This window comes from Hyla sarda, chromosome 2 (assembly GCF_029499605.1).
Source record: "Hyla sarda isolate aHylSar1 chromosome 2, aHylSar1.hap1, whole genome shotgun sequence".
In the NCBI taxonomy this organism is placed as follows: Eukaryota; Metazoa; Chordata; class Amphibia; order Anura; family Hylidae; genus Hyla; species Hyla sarda.
The window spans coordinates 498,541,269-498,558,247 of NC_079190.1; the positions used below are offsets into that span (position 1 = coordinate 498,541,269).

Consider the following 16,979-nt stretch of genomic DNA (forward strand, 5'->3'; position numbering starts at 1 on the left):
TAGGGATAGGCATAAGTCTATCCTTCATGTAAGATAGGGATATAAGGCTGTTCTTCATATAAGATAGAGATATGTATAAGGCTATCCTTTATATAAGATAGAGATAGGCATAAGGCTATCCTTCCTATAAGAGAGAGATAAGCATAAGGCTATCCTTCCTATAAGATAGAGATAAGCATAAGGCTATCCTTCATATAAGATAGGGATAGGTATAAGGCTATCCTTCATATAAGATAGGGATAGGTATAAGGCTATCCTTCATATAAGATAGGGATAGGCATAAGGCTATCCTTCATATAAGATAGGGATATGCATAAGGCTATTCTTCATATAAGATAGGGATAGGTATAAAGCTATCCTTCATATGAGATAGGGATAGGTATAAGGCTATCCTTCATATAAGATAGGGATAGGTATAAGGCTATCCTTCATATAAGATAGGGATAGGTATAAGGCTATCCTTCATATAAGATAGGGATAGGCATAAGGCTATTCTTCATATAAGATAGAGATAGGTATAAGGCTATCCTTTATATAAGATAGAGATAGGCATAAGGCTATCCTTCCTATAAGAGAGAGATAAGCATAAGGCTATCCTTCATATAAGATAGGGATAGGCATAAGGCTATCCTTCATATAAGATAGAGATAAGCATAAGGCTATCCTTCATATAAGATAGAGATAGGTATAAGGCTATCCTTCATATAAGATAGGGATAGGCATAAGGCTATCCTTCATATAAGATAGAGATAAGCATAAGGCTATCCTTCATATAAGATAGGGATAGGCATAAGGCTATCCTTCATATAAGATAGAGATAAGCATAAGGCTATCCTTCATATAACATAGAGATAGGTATAAGGCTATCCTTCATATAAGATAGAGATAGGCATAAGGCTATTCTTCATATAAGATAGAGATAGGTATAAGGTTATCCATCATATAAGATAGAGATAAGCATAAGGCTATCCTTCATATAAGATAGATATAAGCATAAGGCTATCCTTCATATAAGATAGGGATAGGTATAAGGCTATCCTTCATATAAGATAGAGATAGGCATAAGGCTATTCTTCATATAAGATAGAGATAGGTATAAGGTTATCCATCATATAAGATAGAGATAAGCATAAGGCTATCCTTCATATAAGATAGGGATAGGCATAAGGCTATCCTTCATATAAGATAGAGATAAGCATAAGGCTATCCTTCATATAAGATAGAGATAGATATAAGGCTATCCTTCATATAAGATAGGGATAGGCATAAGTCTATCCTTCATGTAAGATAGGAATATAAGGCTGTTCTTCATATAAGATAGAGATATGTATAAGGCTATCCTTCATATAAGATAGAGATAGGCATAAGGCTATCCTTCCTATAAGAGAGAGATAAGCATAAGGCTATCCTTCATATAAGATAGATATAAGCATAAGGCTATCCTTCATATAAGATAGAGATAAGCATAAGGCTATCCTTCATATAAGATAGAGATAAGCATAAGGCTATCCTTCATATAAGATAGAGATAGGCATAAGGCTATTCTTCATATAAGATAGAGATAGGTATAAGGTTATCCATCATATAAGATAGAGATAAGCATAAGGCTATCCTTCATATAAGATAGAGATTGGCATAAGGCTATCCTTCATATAAGATAGAGATAGGTATAAGGCTATCCTTCATATAAGATAGGGCCAGGGACATTTGATAGGATTCAGATTATTGGGCAGACTAGATGGGCTAAATGGTTCTTATCTGCCGACAAATTCTTTGTTTCTATATCTAAATTAAAAAGATGTGAAATGTAGACCTATTGCATGTAAAACAAGAGTAAACTGAAAAAATAAATATATGTATCTGACATAATATGTGACACAAAAATAATAAAAAAAAGTGTAAATGTAAAAACATACAGATGTAAAACATAAATGAAAATGTTAAAAAGTATGTAGATAGTAAATAAAATAAAAAATGAGAAAATACATACTGTACATATTAAATAAAATAAGTTAAAATATAATACATAAAATAAAAAGTCGTGATCCATTTCTGCAGCCAGACTATGCCCAGTTATCACCTGTTCTGACAATAGAAATGAGAGACTTCAGCTATTCTGAATAATAGACAAGAGTTGCAGAGGAATATGAACAGGAAGCCGGGTGTGAGATGACGATGACGATAAATCGCTCTGTTCCTTATAAGATGATCTGCGGGTGACAGGAGGGGAAGAGTCGTCTTCTCTACAGCAGCCACCTACCTGCAAGAGACAGGAATGTGAGAACTTCAGACTCCGCTCACCACATTGTTCTCGGGACCGTCATCCCAAGAAGATGACTTCCTCACCTCCAGGTCTGCGCCTCGTCCTTACCGTATATTTGGAGAAATGATGAAATGTCGCAGCACTGCTGACAATCGCTACATATAAACCTGTTGTTCACCATGGAAACATTGGCGCCAGCTCCTTGGAGAGGCCAAGTCCTATTGTGCATGGCGGTCACTTTATCCCTCGCGATGAGCTTGGTGGAGGGTGAGTACCAATGCTGTAGATTCTATGACACCCACAAGACCCATTATTACCACCGCCGTACAGATGTTGCGGAACTGGGTTTGGCACAAGCAGCGGATGTAGCGAGGCTGAATTTGTCATTTAGTAATGTTCTATGTATCGATGTGTTAGAAATGGTTTTCTATGAAACCTACCAAGACTTCAGAGGGTGCATAACAGAAACACATCAAGGGCGATCTCAACTCTGCTACATTTGGGTGTTGGTACAGTATATGATCTTTTTTTTTTTTATAACTGTTTATTTCCCCCCCCCCCCATAATTTGTAACAGAAGAAATACAGAAATAGAAGAAATACAGAAATAAAAAAAAATATATAAATGAAGAATAAAAAAACAAATATATATATATATCTTTTCCCCCATAATTTGTAACAGAAGAAATACAGAAAAAAAATTAAGAATAAAAAAATGAAAAAAAATAAATAAATAAATAAATCTATATATGTATGTATGTGTATATATATATTTTTTTCCCCATAATTTGTACAGAAGAAATACAGAAAAAAAAATATAAAATGAAGAAAAATTTGAATTAATATAAAAAAATTATATATATATATATATATATATATATATATATATATATATGTAACATAGAACGTTTAATGAGAGAACAGATGACAGAAACACGAGAGAGGAGAAGTGATCTCGGCACCATCCATATACTGCTATGTAGATAGGACACTGTTTCCAACAAGTGAGCACAGTCCCTAGAAGCCGCACCTGCTACCTGTTCGGGACTCACCGTGCAATGTAGTACAGTGAAGTAGATTTAGCAGAGCACTCACCATGTACTTGAATCAGGGGCTTCTTTATTGCATTTCAATACAATTCGGGTTCATATGCAGGGGAGCGAGATGGAACACATATGGGGGTATTCAAGCTGGGCAACTTTTCCTCTCACAGATTTTGATAAATCTCCCCCATTGTGTGCAGTATAATGCACCGCCGAAAAGCGTTAAATGACAAACATTACATAGACATTACACGTAAGGCCAGATTTAGACATTCTAGTTCCATGTCTAAATTTGACTTCCATCTTTTGGATTTCTATTCTGTCACAACCACAGTGCTCTCTGCTGACCTCTGCTGTCCATTTTAGGAACTGTCCAGAGCAGGAGAAAATCCCCATAGCAAACATATGCTGCTCTGGACAGTTCCTAAAATGGACAGCAGAGGTCAGCAGAGAGCACTGTGGTTGTGACAGAATAGAAATCCAAAAGAACAGAATTTCCTCTGTAGTATACAGCCTCTAATAAGTACTGGAAGGATTAAGATTTTTTAATAGAAGTCATTTACGGTGGAATTTTTTTATTTTTTTAACTTTCTGGAACATGTTGATTTAAAAAAAAAAAAAAAATTCCACCGGAGTACCCCTTTAACCTCTTCAGGACCCATGACGTATGCATACGTCATGTCTTTTCCTGGTCTCCGCCGCTCACCTGGCGGAGATCGGAAGCGGATCCCTGCTGAAATCCTTCAGCAGGGATCCAGGGCAAACGCCGAGGGGGGCCATGTAGGCCCCCCATGTCGGCGATCGCCGCAAATCGCAAGGGAAATCGCCCTTGCGATCTGCGGCGATACCGGGCTGATCGGGTCACTGGGACCCGACCGCCTGGTAATTTCGCATGATCCCGGCTGTCACAGACAGCCAGGACCATGCTGAAGACTAGGAGCGAGGTGGCAAGCCGGCCACCTCCTCCTATACCCTGCGATCTGTCGGTTAGTTAACCGACCAATCGCAGGAGGGGGGGCGGTTACTTCCTCCCGTCCTGCCCGGCCCCTTGAAGTCCGGATAGGACGGGAGGAAGACCGGAGGATGCGGCGGGGGACGGGGGAGTGCTGGGGACCGGCCCCGGTACTTACCTCGTCCCTGAAGACCCGGATCCCGGCGAGGAAGATGGCGGCGGCGGCGACAGGTGAGTAGATCTTCAGCCGCGGTCGGGACCTTTACAGCAATGCACGTCGCCGTAAAGCGACATGCATTGCTGTATTGGGACCCTATATACTACAACTCCCAGCATGCCCAGATAGCCCTTGGCATCTGGGCATGCTGGGAGTTGTAGTTTTGCAACATCTGGAGGTCCACAGTTTGGAGACCACTGTGCCCTTCCAGATGTTGCAAAACTACACATTCTCAGCATGCCCTTACTGTCCAGGCATGCTGGGAGTTGTAGTTCTGTAACATCTGGCCCTTCAGATGTTGCAGAACTACAACTCCCAGCATGCCTGGACAGTTTTGGCATACTGGGAGTTGTAGTTTTGCAACATCTGGAAGGGCATAGATTGGGAACCACTGTATTAGTGGTCTGCAAACTGTAGTCCTCCAGATGTTGCAAACTACAACTCCAAGCATGCTGGGAGTTGTAGTTCGGCAACATCTGGCTCTAAAGATGTTGCCGAACTACTACTCCCAGCATGCCTGAGAATGTTTGGGAGTTGTGGTTTTGCAACAACTGGAGACACACTGGTTGGGAAACATTGTCTGTTTCCTAACTCAGTGTTTCCCAACCTGTGTGCCTCCAGCTGTTGCAAAACTATAACTACCAGCATGCACTGATAGACTGTGCATGCTGGGAGTTGTAGTTTTGCAACAGCTGGAGGTCCCCCCCTTGTGAATGTACAGGGTACATTCACATGGGCAGGGGGCTTACAGTGAGTATCAGGCTGCAAGTTTGCAATGCAGCAAATTTTGCGCGGCAGCTCAAACTCGCAGTGGGAAAATCGCTGTAACCACCCCTGCCCGTGTGACTGTACCCTAAAAACACTACACTACACTAACACAAAATAAAATAAAAAGTAAAAAACACTACATATACACATACCCCTACACAGCCCCCCTCCCCAATAAAAATGAAAAACGTCTGGTACGCCACTGTTTCCAAAATGGAGCCTCCAGCTGTTGCAAAACAACAACTCCCAGTATTGCCGGACAGCCGTTGACTGTCCAAGCATGCTGGGAGTTTTGCAACAGCTGGAGGCACCCTGTTTGGGAATCACTGGCGTAGAATATCCCTATGTCCACCCCAATGCAAATCCCTAATTTAGGCCTCAAATGCGCATGGCGCTCTCTCACTTTGGAGCCCTGTCGTATTTCAAGGCAACAGTTCAGGGTCACATATGGGGTATCGCCGTACTCGGGAGAAATTGCCTTACAAATTTTGGGGGGCTTTTTCTCCTTTCACCCCTTATGAAAAGGTGAAATTGGGGTCTACACCAGCATGTTAGTGTAAAAAAATAAATTTTTTACACTAACATGCTGGTGTTGCCCTATACTTTTCATTTTGACAAGAGGTAAAAGGGAAAAAAGCCCCCCAAAATTTGTAATGCAACTTCTCCCGACTACGGAGATACCCCATATGTGGGCGCAAAGTGCTCTGGGGGCGCACAACAAGGCTCAGAAGGGAGAGTGCACCATGTACATTTGAGGTGATTTGCACAGGGATGGCTGATTGTTACAGCGGTTTTGACAAACGCAAAAAAAAAAAAAAAACACATGTGACCCCATTTCGGAAACTACACCCCTCACGGAATGTAATGAGGGGTGCAGTGAGAATTTATACCCCACTGGTGTCTGACAGATCTTTGGAACAGTGGGCTGTGCAAATTAAAAATTTTGTACAGCCCACTGTTCCAAAGATCTGACAGACACCAGTGGGGGGTAAATGCTCACTGTACCCCTTGTTACATTCCTCAAGGGGTCTAGTTTCCAAAATGGTATGCCATGTGGGGGTTATTTTGCTATTCTGGCACCATTGGGGCTTCCTAAATGCGACAAGCCCCCCGAGCAAAATTTGCTCTCAAAAAGCCAAATATGACTCCTTCTCTTCTGAGCATTGTAGTTCGCCCGTAGTGCGCTTCAGGTCAACTTATGGGGTACCTCCATACTCGGAAGAGATGGGGTTACAAATTTTGGGGGGTATTTTCTGCTATTAACACTTGCAAAAATGTGAAATTTGGGGGGGGAAACACACATTTTAGTGAAATATTTTTTTTTTTTTTACGTATGCAAAAGTCGTGAAACCCCTGTGGGGTATTAAGGCTCACTTTATTCCTTGTTACGTTCCTCAAGGGGTCTAGTTTCCAAAATTGTATGGCATGTGGGTATTTTTTGCTGTTCTGGCACCATAGGGGCTTCCTAAATGCGACATGCCCCCGAGCAAAATTTGCTCTCAAAAAGCCAAATATGACTCCTTCTCTTCTGAGCATTGTAGTTTGCCCATAGTGCACTTCATGTCAACTTATGGGGTACCTCCATACTCAGAAGAGATGGGGTTACAAATTTTGGGGGCTATTTTCTGCTATTAACCCTTGCAAAAATGTGAAATTTGGGGGGAAACACACATTTTATTGAAATTTTTTTACATTTTTTTTACATATGCAAAAGTCGTGAAACACCTGTGGGGTATTAAGGCTCACTTTATTCCTTGTTACATTCCTCAAGGGGTCTAGTTTCCAAAATTGTATGCCATGTGTTTTTTTTTCCTGTTCTGGCACCATAGGGGCTTCCTAAATGCAACATGCCCCCCAAAAACCATTTCAGAAAAACGTACGCTCCAGAATCCCCTTGTTGCTCCTTCCCTTCTGAGCCCTCTACTGTGCCCGCCGAACACTTTACATAGACATATGAGATATGTGCTTACTCAAGAGAAATTGGGCTACAAATAGAAGTATACATTTTCTCCTTTTACCCCTTGTAAAAATTCAAAAATTGGGTCTACAAGAACATGCGAAAAAAAATGAAAATTGTGAATTTTCTCCTTCACTTTGCTGCTATTCCTGTGAAACACCTAAAGGGTTAAAATGCTGACTGGATGTCATTTTGAATATTTTGGGGGGTGCAGTTTTTATAATGGGGTAATTTTTGGGGTATTTCTAAGATGAAGACCCTTCAAATCCACTTCAAACCTGAACTGGTCCCTGAAAAACTGTGATTTTGGAAATTTTGAGAAAAATTGGAAAATTGCTGCTGAACTTTGTAGCCCTCTGGTATCTTCCAAAAGTAAAAGCTCGTCAATTTTATGATGCAAATATAAAGTAGACATATTGTGTATGTGAATAAAATAATATTTGGAATATCCATTTTCATTACAAGCAGAGAGCTTCAAAGTTAGAAAAATGCAAAATTTTCAAATTTTTCATCAAATTTGGGGATTTTTCACCAAGAAAGGATGCAAGTTACCAAAAATTTTTACCACTAAGTTAAAGTAGAATATGTCACGAAAAAACAATCTCGGAATCAGATTGATAAGTAAAAGCATTCCAGAGTTATTAATGTTTAAAGTGACAGTGGTCAGATGTGCAAAAAATGGCCAGGTCCTAAGGCGTAAAATGACTGGGTCCTTAAGGGGTTAATACACATGTAAAATTAATTAATCACATCTGAAAAAAGACGACAGTAGATCCATTCACTGTCTGGCTGATTCAGTTGGAGCATCATTAGGACAGGTAGGTCGATATTGTAACCATATCCATAGTTGGCTGGCGCTGGCCCCATTGGGAGAAGACAGCCCGTGATGCCCGGTGGCTGCCAACATGGAGAAGTAGTGTGTTTACATTATGCCTAAAGACCGTACAAGAGATGACAGAAGAGAAATCCAAAAAGAAAAGCATTTCCTCTGTAGTATACAGCCCCTAAAAAGTACTGGAAGGATTAAGATTTTTTAATAGAAGTAATTTACAAATCTGTTTCACTTTCTGGCACCAGTTGATTTAAAAAAAAAAAAGTACCCATTTAACACCACATTTTATGCCAACCAGAAGTGGGCATCATACGGTGGGGATCAAAAGTTTGGTCACTCCAGGTAAAAAATTGTATTAATGTGCATAAAGAAGCCAAGGAAAGATGGTAACATTTCCAAAAGGCATCAAATTACAGATTAGACATTCTTATAATATGTCAACAAAAGTTAAAGATTTTATTTCCATCATTTACACTTTCAAAATAACAGAAAACAAAAAAATTGCGTCTGCAAACGTTTGGGCACCCTGCAGAATTTATAGCATGCACTGCCCCCTTTGCAAAGCTGAGACCTGCTAGTGTCATGGATTGTTCTCAATCATCATCTGGGAAGACCAGTTGATGTCAATCTTAAAGGTTTTAAATGCCCAGACTCATCTGACCTTGCCCCAACAATCAGCACCATGGGTCCTTCTAAGCAGGTGTCTAGAAATCTGAAAGTGAAAATAGTTGACGCTCACAAAGCTGGAGAAGGCTATAAGAAGATAGCAAAACGTTTTCAGATGTCAATATCCTCTGTTCGGAATGTAATTAAGAAATGGCAGTCATCAGGAACAGTGGAAGGTAAAGCAAGATCTGGAAGACCAAGAAAAATATCAGACAGAACAGCTCGCAGGATTGTGAGAAAAACAATTCAAAACCTACGTTTAACTGCACAATCTCTCCAAAAAGATCTGGCAGACACTGGAGTTGTGGTACACTATTCCAATATAAAGAGATACTTGTACAAATATGGTCTTCATGAAAGAGTCATCAGAAGAAAACCTCTTCTATGTCCTCACCACAAAAATCAGCATTTGAACTTTGCAAATGAACATATAGACAAGCCTGATGCATTTTGGAAACAAGTTCTGTGGAACGATGAGGCTAAAATCGAACTTTTTGGCTGGAATGAGCAAAGGTACGTTTGGAGAAGAAGGGGAACAGAATTTAATGAAAAGAATCTCTGTCCAACTGTTAAGCATGGGGGTGGATCAATCATGCTTTGGGGTTGTATTGCAGCCAGTGGCACATGGAACATCTCACGAGTAGAAGGAAAAATGGATTCAATAAAATTTCAGCAAATTTTGGATGCTAACTTGATGCCATCTGTGAAAAAGCTAAAGTTAAAGAGAGGATGGCTTCTACAAATGGATAATGATCCTAAACACACCTCGAAATCCATGGGAGATTACATCAAGAGGCGTAAACTGAAGGTTTTGCCATGGCCTTCACAATCTCCTGACCTCAACATAATTAAAAATCTGTGGATAGACCTTAAAAGAGCAGTGCGTGACAGACAGCCCAGAAATCTCAAAGAACTGGAAGACTTTTGTAAGGATGAATGGGCAAAGATACCTCAAACAAGAATTGAAAGACTCTTGGCTGGCTACAAAAAGCATTTACAAGCTGTGATACTTGCCAAAGGGGGCAGTACAAGATATTAACTCTGCAGGGTGCCCAAACTTTTGCAGACGCCATTTTTTTGTTTTCTGTTATTTTGAAAGTGTAAATGATGGAAATAAAATCTAACTTTTGTTGACATATTATAAGAATGTCTAATCTGTAATTTGATGCCTTTTGGAGATTTTTCCACATTTCCTTGGTTTCTTTATGCACATTAATACAAATTTTTACCTGGGCTGCCCAAACTTTTGATCCCCACTGTATGTGTACAATAGATGTAACACTTACACTTGCTCTGGGCATCATAGAGAAGATACTCTAATTCCTGCTGCTGAAGATCTTAGAAAGCTTCTCCGTCTTCACCTACACATTGTGGTCATATACCACTAACCAAGATATTTTTATCTGAGTGGATTTTTATTTACTTTAATCTAACCACGTCTGGTCAAGTCAGGGTTAGTAATGGACAATAGTGCGGTCACTAGGCTAACACAAGAGCACAATGGACCATATCAGTCATTTCTGGTATCATGTGGCTTCCTGTACTGTGGAAGTTGCACAAATTATAAATTACTTCTACAATAAGTTCATTTGGTTTTTATGGTTATTATATGACTGTAGCAATATCCATTACTATAATGGAATACATTTTTTCCAGCTTTGCAGTTTTTGGAGAGATTTCTTCATGCACAGCGGGTTTCACAACCCCCCTGCAGCATCAGCATGGGATTTAGATCTGGACTGTGACTTGCCCTTTCGATAATCCTCTATTTCTTCTGCTTCAAGGCTTCCTCAGGGGAGTTAGTGGTATGACTAGGGTCATTGTCAGGTAGTAGGGGTCGACTTTCTGCTGACCTACTTATGATCTCAAAGTGTCCATGATGTAGCAAAGCAGTCCTAAACAAGAACATTTTGACCTTGTCTTGTTCATCTAGTTTGATGAATCTTGTTCGACGAATCTGTTCCTAGAGTCCTGCTGTGGATCTAGATCAATGTTTCCCAACCAGCGTGCCTCCAGCTGTTGCAAACTGCAACTTCCAGCATGCCCGGACAGCCAAAGGCTGTCCGGGCATGCTGGAAGTTGCAGTTTTGCAACAGCTGGAGGCGCACTGATTGGGAAAATCCTTGGCCGTAGCACCAGATGGAAACACATTTGACCCCATTGAAGTCAAAGAAGTCTCTCTCGATCTGTTGTTATCCATCTTGTAGTTGACCATTTAGCTCCGCCCACTCTTCCAGGACAGAATCTGTGCAATGGAGGCCCCGAACAGACCTTTGACGCAGATGTGAACCCAGTTTGAGTGTGTGGTCCGATCATAGCTATGCGAGAACTGCAGGAACGCTATTCAAGTCAATGGGAGTTCTCCGCACAGCAGGTGGCCATGTAGGCTACCTGGCACAGCCCTCATGCTGTTACAACCCTTGAGTTTAAACCTAAAGCCATTGTTAAAGGGGTACTCCGGTGGAAAACTTTTTTTTTTTTTTAAATCAACTGGTGCCAGAAAGTTAAACAGATTTGTAAATTACTTCCATTAAAAAATATTAATCCTTCCAGTACTTATTAGCTGCTGAATACTACAGAGGAAATTCTTTTCTTTTTGGAACACAGAGCTCTCTGCTGACATCATGAGCACAGTGCTCTCTGCTGACATCTCTGTCCATTTTAAGAACTGTCCAGAGTAGGAGAAAATCCCCATAGCAAACCTATGCTGCTCAGGACAGTTCCTAAAATGGACAGAGATGTCAGCAGAGAGCTCTGTGTTCCAAAAAGAAAATAATTTTCTCTGTAGTATTCAGCATCTATTAAGTACTGGAAGGATTAAAGGGGTATTCCAGGAAAAAACTTTTTTATATATATATCAACTGGCTCCAGAAAGTTAAACAGATTTGTAAATTACTTCTATTAAAAAATCTTAATACTTCCAGTACTTATGAGCTTCTGAAGTTAAGGTTGTTCTTTTCTGTCTAAGTGCTCTCTGATGACACCTGTCTCGGGAAACGCCCAGTTTAGAAGAGGTTTTCTATGGGGATTTGCTTCTAAACTGGGCGGTTCCCGAGACAGGTGTCATCAGAGAGGACTTAGACAAAAAAGGACAACCTTAACTTCAGAAGGTCATAAGTACTGAAAGGATTAAGATTTTTTAATGGAAGTAATTTACAAATCTGTTTAACTTTCTGGAGCCAGTTTATATATATATATATATATATATATATATATATATATATATATATAAAAAAAGTTTTTTCCTGGATAACCCCTTTAATATTTTTTAATAGAAGTAATATACAAATCTGTTTTACTTTCTGGCACCAGTTGATTTAAAAAAAAAAAAAGATTGAGTCATGAAAAAACAAAAAAACTTTTGATATGTTGTATAGTGTTGAGCGGCGTAGGCCATATTCGAATTTGCGATATTTCGCGAATATATGGACGAATATTCGTCATATATTCGCAAAATTTGCATATTCGTAATATTCACGCTTTATTTTTGCATATGCGAAAATCCGCATATACAAAAATTTGCATGTGGGAAAAATCGCATATGCGGAAATTTGCATATGCGAAAATTTGCATATACAAAAATCGGGATATGCGAAAATTTGCATATGCTAGTTTTCGCATATGTGAAAATTCGCACGCCAGTCTCACACAGTAGTATTAGAGCCTTCTGTTCACCACACAAGCTGGAAGCAGAGAGGGATGATCACTGTGATGTGTACTGTGGGGGAAAAGAAACGAATATTCTTAATTGCAAATATATAGTGCTATATTCGCGAATATTCACGAATTCGCGAATATTCGATATTCGCAAATAAAATTCGCATTGTGAATATTCGCGAGCAACACTAATGTTGTAGACAATTGGGATATGCGTCACATGACAGCCCCATAATGTACGTCTATGGGGCCGTCGTTCAGGTCTCAGACACAGAACAAGGAGAGAAATCACAAAGCGAGCGTTTCTCCCGGCTTATTCTTGGGATATAAAAACTTATGGCAGGTATCCAACTTTTTTTTAAATTTAAGATTAATTGACATTCTTAAAGAGGTGGGGTAAGTAGAAATGGTTGGGGCCGTAAGGAAAAGGGCAATAGCAATATTTTTATAGTCCCTACCACCTTGCCAAGAACTCATTAGCTTTCTTTTTAGGACTATAGTGGTATCACAACTCTCGTAAAACTACAAATCTCAGCATGACTTGAATAATGATCAGGGCATGTATATACACCATCAAGCATTTGAGAAGAAAAATGCCGGATGGGGGTGTTGGAGGCCTCTAACCCCGAAGCAATGTAGGAGGCATCTAACCTCAAAGCAATGTAGGCGACATTTAACCCCAAAGCAAAGTAGGAGGCATCTCCAAAATAATTTAGACTCCTGATCTATACATAAGGTTCTGACGCCGTCTGACATCAGGCCATTTCATGTACCATAAGAAAGCCTCTCAAGACATCTAATTTATGAAATTACCTACATTATTTATTATATTAGTTATTATTTATTTCGTTTGAATAAAACTGGACTTTTTGTTGAACTTTTTGCATCTGTGTAGATTAGATTACATTGTTTTCATTGTTTAGTTATATTATAATGTGGTACCGCGGGTGGTGTAGGGAAATACCTTATCATTTCGTGACGCCAGGGTACCGTTATCCTATACACGGTCCGAGGTTGGAGACAGCTTCTCTTGGGCCAGACACAGGGAGTAAATGAACACACCGACATCAGGTTACAGATAACTGTCTTTACTGAGCTGGGTGCAGATGGTTAAACACGTACTGTCTGGTTCAGAGTGAGAGGATGCAGCGTAACCCCTTGGGAGCCCTGTTACCTTGCTGGGACTTGCTGGAGCTTTCACCCAATTGATTGATACTGACTTGAAATATGGGTAGATTAATCCTGGTAGGTAGGGTTCTGTCAAGGTCTTGTAGCCTTCTCCGCCAGGGCATGAACTTCCACCATACGGGAGATCCTTGCAGAATGGCCGGATTGATTAAATGTGATCTGCACCTTCCCTTGAGGCTTCTACACACAACACAACGAGAAGGGGGTTACTGGTGCATTGGGTTTGCAGGGTGCTGTGCGAGCAAAAAGGAAAGAAAGAGCAGCAGCAGGATCACAGCAAGGAAAGGGTTATACTAAGCACTGATTCACTGCTGCTGCTGAGAGGCAAAAGGGATGGGGGTGGGGGGATTACCCTGCAGCACTGTGGACATTCAGCAGTAGGTACACTGGTGTTTTCACAAGACACAGCTGCCCTGAACTTTATGAATGGTGAGACATGAGAGGGAAACAGTATGAATCATCTTTATCAGGCAGATTGACTCAGCTCGCAGCTACACAGTCCAGGTTCTCTCAGACCCTCTCCCTCTCTCTCCTCCACATAGCACATGCTAAACGCCTAGAGACAGAATGACCCTAATAACAGGCAGTAACCAGCACATTGCAGTAAGAAGAAGTGAGACACCTAGTGGCCAAGACTTTCATTTTTCTGTTTGTAAAGAGTCATTTTTAGTAATTAAAGGGGTATTCCAGGAAAAAACGTTTTTATATATATCAACTGGCTCCAGAAAGTTAAACAGATTTGTAAATTACTTCTATTAAAAAATCTTAATCCTTTCAGTACTTATGAGCTTCTGAAGTTAAGGTTGTTCTTTTCTGTCTAAATCCTCTCTGATGACACCTGTCTCGGGAAACACCCAGTTTAGAAGAGGTTTGCTATGGGGATTTGCTTCTAAACTGGGCGTTTCCCGAGAAAGGTGTCATCAGAGAGCATTTAGACAGAAAAGAACAACTCAACTTCAGAAGCTCGTAAGTACTGAAAGGATTAAGATTTTTTTATAGAAGTAATTTACAAATCTTTTTAACTTTCTGGAGCCAGTTTTTTACTGGAATACCCCTTTAAAGGATTTACAAATATTCTAGGAATCACATTGAGAGAAGTTGCTTAAAAAAACAGTGACCGTTTAGAGTAACAAATTTGTTTGTGGCGCCAGAAATGTCATATCATAAGCCACATCCTGTAGTCACTACTTTAATGAGCTTCTTCTCTTTTTTACCCCTTAATGACTCAGCCTTGCCTTAGTCTTAACCTCTTAAGGACGAAGGGCGTACATGTATGCCCTGCGCCCGCTCCCCTTCTAGGAGCTGAGCATGCATCATAGTGGGATGATCCCGGAAGCTATGAGCCACCGGGACCCGTGGCTAATGACGGACATCACTGTGATGTGGACATTGCGGTGATACTTGGCATAAACCCCTTAGATCAAACTTGATTGCGACATCTAAAAAGTAAAAAAAAATTAAAAAATTGTAAATGTAAAAAAAAATCATCCCAGTTGCTCAGCAGTACTGATTGGGACCACCATGGTGAAAACTTGGTGTCCAGATCAGCTGAGAGGACCGCGGAAGGGCCCTTAATTGCCTCCTCGCCATCTCATTGGTGCTCCTGTGCTTTAGTCAGCCATGGCAGGCTGGAGCAATCGAGCACCGGTAACACTGATCACTGCTATGCTATGGCAAAGCATTAAACAGTGTATTTTTAGTCTCCTATGGGGACTAAAAAATAGTGTTAAAAAGTAAAAAAAAAAATATTTAATTTAACCCCTTCCCTAATAAAAGTTTTGATCACCCCTTTTTCACATAAAAAAAAGTAAACAAAAATAAACGTAAACATGCGTGGTATCGCTGCGTGCGTAAATGTCCGAACTATAAATAAAATATAACCGTTTTTTTTCCCACTTTGTTTACCATAATTTTTTTAATAAAAAGCGATCAAAAAGCGGTCAAAACAAAAATGGTACCGATAAAAACTACAGAACACGGTGCAAAAAATGAACCATCACACATCTTTCAAACATGCTAATTTTCATACAAAAAGTTATAATTTTTGAAAAGAAGTAAAACAAAATCAAACCTATATAATGCTCAACCCCATATGCAGTTGTGCATTTATGTTGGGGGAGCAGATCCTGCGCTTGTGGTCTGTTGCTATGGGTGATCCCCAGCATAAAATGCATACAATGGGGGATGCTTGCAGCAGTGTCACAATGGGAATAATACATACATTTAGGTGCACTACTTTGGTAGATGTAACAATGACGTTGGCTATCCCTCAACACTGATGTTAAAATTGAGACATTCGCCAGTATATCCTTAGATGAAGGACACACCAGAGCCCGAACACCAATGCCAAGGTTTCTCAAGTGGCACGGAACCTAACACTAACTCTACCTGTGCCGTATAGGCAATACCAGGGGCCAGTGGGCAATTACAGCGGCATTAGGTCCGACTCACAGCCTGCTCCCAGTTCACTCCAGTGTGGCTAAGCACACATACAATGGGAGGAGGGAGGAAGGCTATGAGCCCCACCCAAGTACACTGATATGCTGCCAGCCTCACAGGTGAACCTAATGTGCCATAATCACTATTATAGGCAGCAATTAAGTTCACCTGTGAGGCCGGCAACATATCAGTGTACTTGGGTGGGGCTCATAGCCTTCTTCACTCCTCCTCTCGTTGTATGTGTGCTCAGCCACACTGGAGTGAACTGGGAGCAGGCTGTGAGTCGGACCTAATGCCACTCTAATTGCCCATTGGCCCCTGGTATTGCCCATACGGCACAGGTAGGTTTAGTGTTATGTCCCGTGCCACTTGAGAAACCTTGGCATTGGTGTGCGGGTTCAGGTATGTCCTTCATATAAGCATATACTGGCGAATGTCTCAATTTTAACATCAGTTTGAGGGTTAGTCATATGTCACTGTGTTAGGGTCACGGCAGGTGGTGGATCCTATGGGCCTGTGTGGATGATGACGTGAGCCGAACCAGGGAGCAGAGTCTAAGGTGCCACTAGTTTTCACCAGAGCCCGCCGTAAAGCGGGAGGGTCTTGCTGCAGTAGGCGGCACCCAGGTTGCTACCCCTGGCACGACTCATCCACACAGGTTGCTGGTATGTGGCGTGGCACAAAAGGAAACTGGCAAGACGAGGTCAAGGAAGCAGTAGGTCAGGGCAGGTGGCACAGGTGCAGGGTCAGGTAACGGAACAAGGATATCAAGAACACAGTAGCTTTCACTAGGGCACAAGGCAACAAAGATCCGGCAGAGAACAAAGGGAGGAGCTGATACTTAAAGACAGGGAGCAGGTGTAAACACTTAATTAAATGAGTACTGTCCCTTTAAATGTAAGAGGGGGCATGTGCGCTGGGGCTGTGAGAACAGGAAGACCAGGGAGGCGAGTGACGGGCTGGGATTCGCATCCGGGCGCATGACAAGAGAGCGCTCA

The 16,979-nt window shown here is 40.9% G+C and overlaps 1 protein-coding gene across 2 annotated transcripts in view; it reads left to right on the plus strand.

The window, feature by feature from the left end:
* The first annotated feature begins 2,233 nt into the window (after positions 1-2,233).
* LOC130358105 (uncharacterized) overlaps positions 2,234-16,979 on the plus strand; it is a 30,951-nt gene continuing 16,205 nt past the window's right edge. For both annotated transcript variants that reach the window (XM_056560921.1, XM_056560922.1), the window contains exon 1: positions 2,234-2,530. In XM_056560921.1, the coding sequence (XP_056416896.1) occupies positions 2,443-2,530 (88 nt within the window). In that variant the 5' untranslated portion in view covers positions 2,234-2,442. The remainder of the gene's footprint in view (positions 2,531-16,979) is intronic.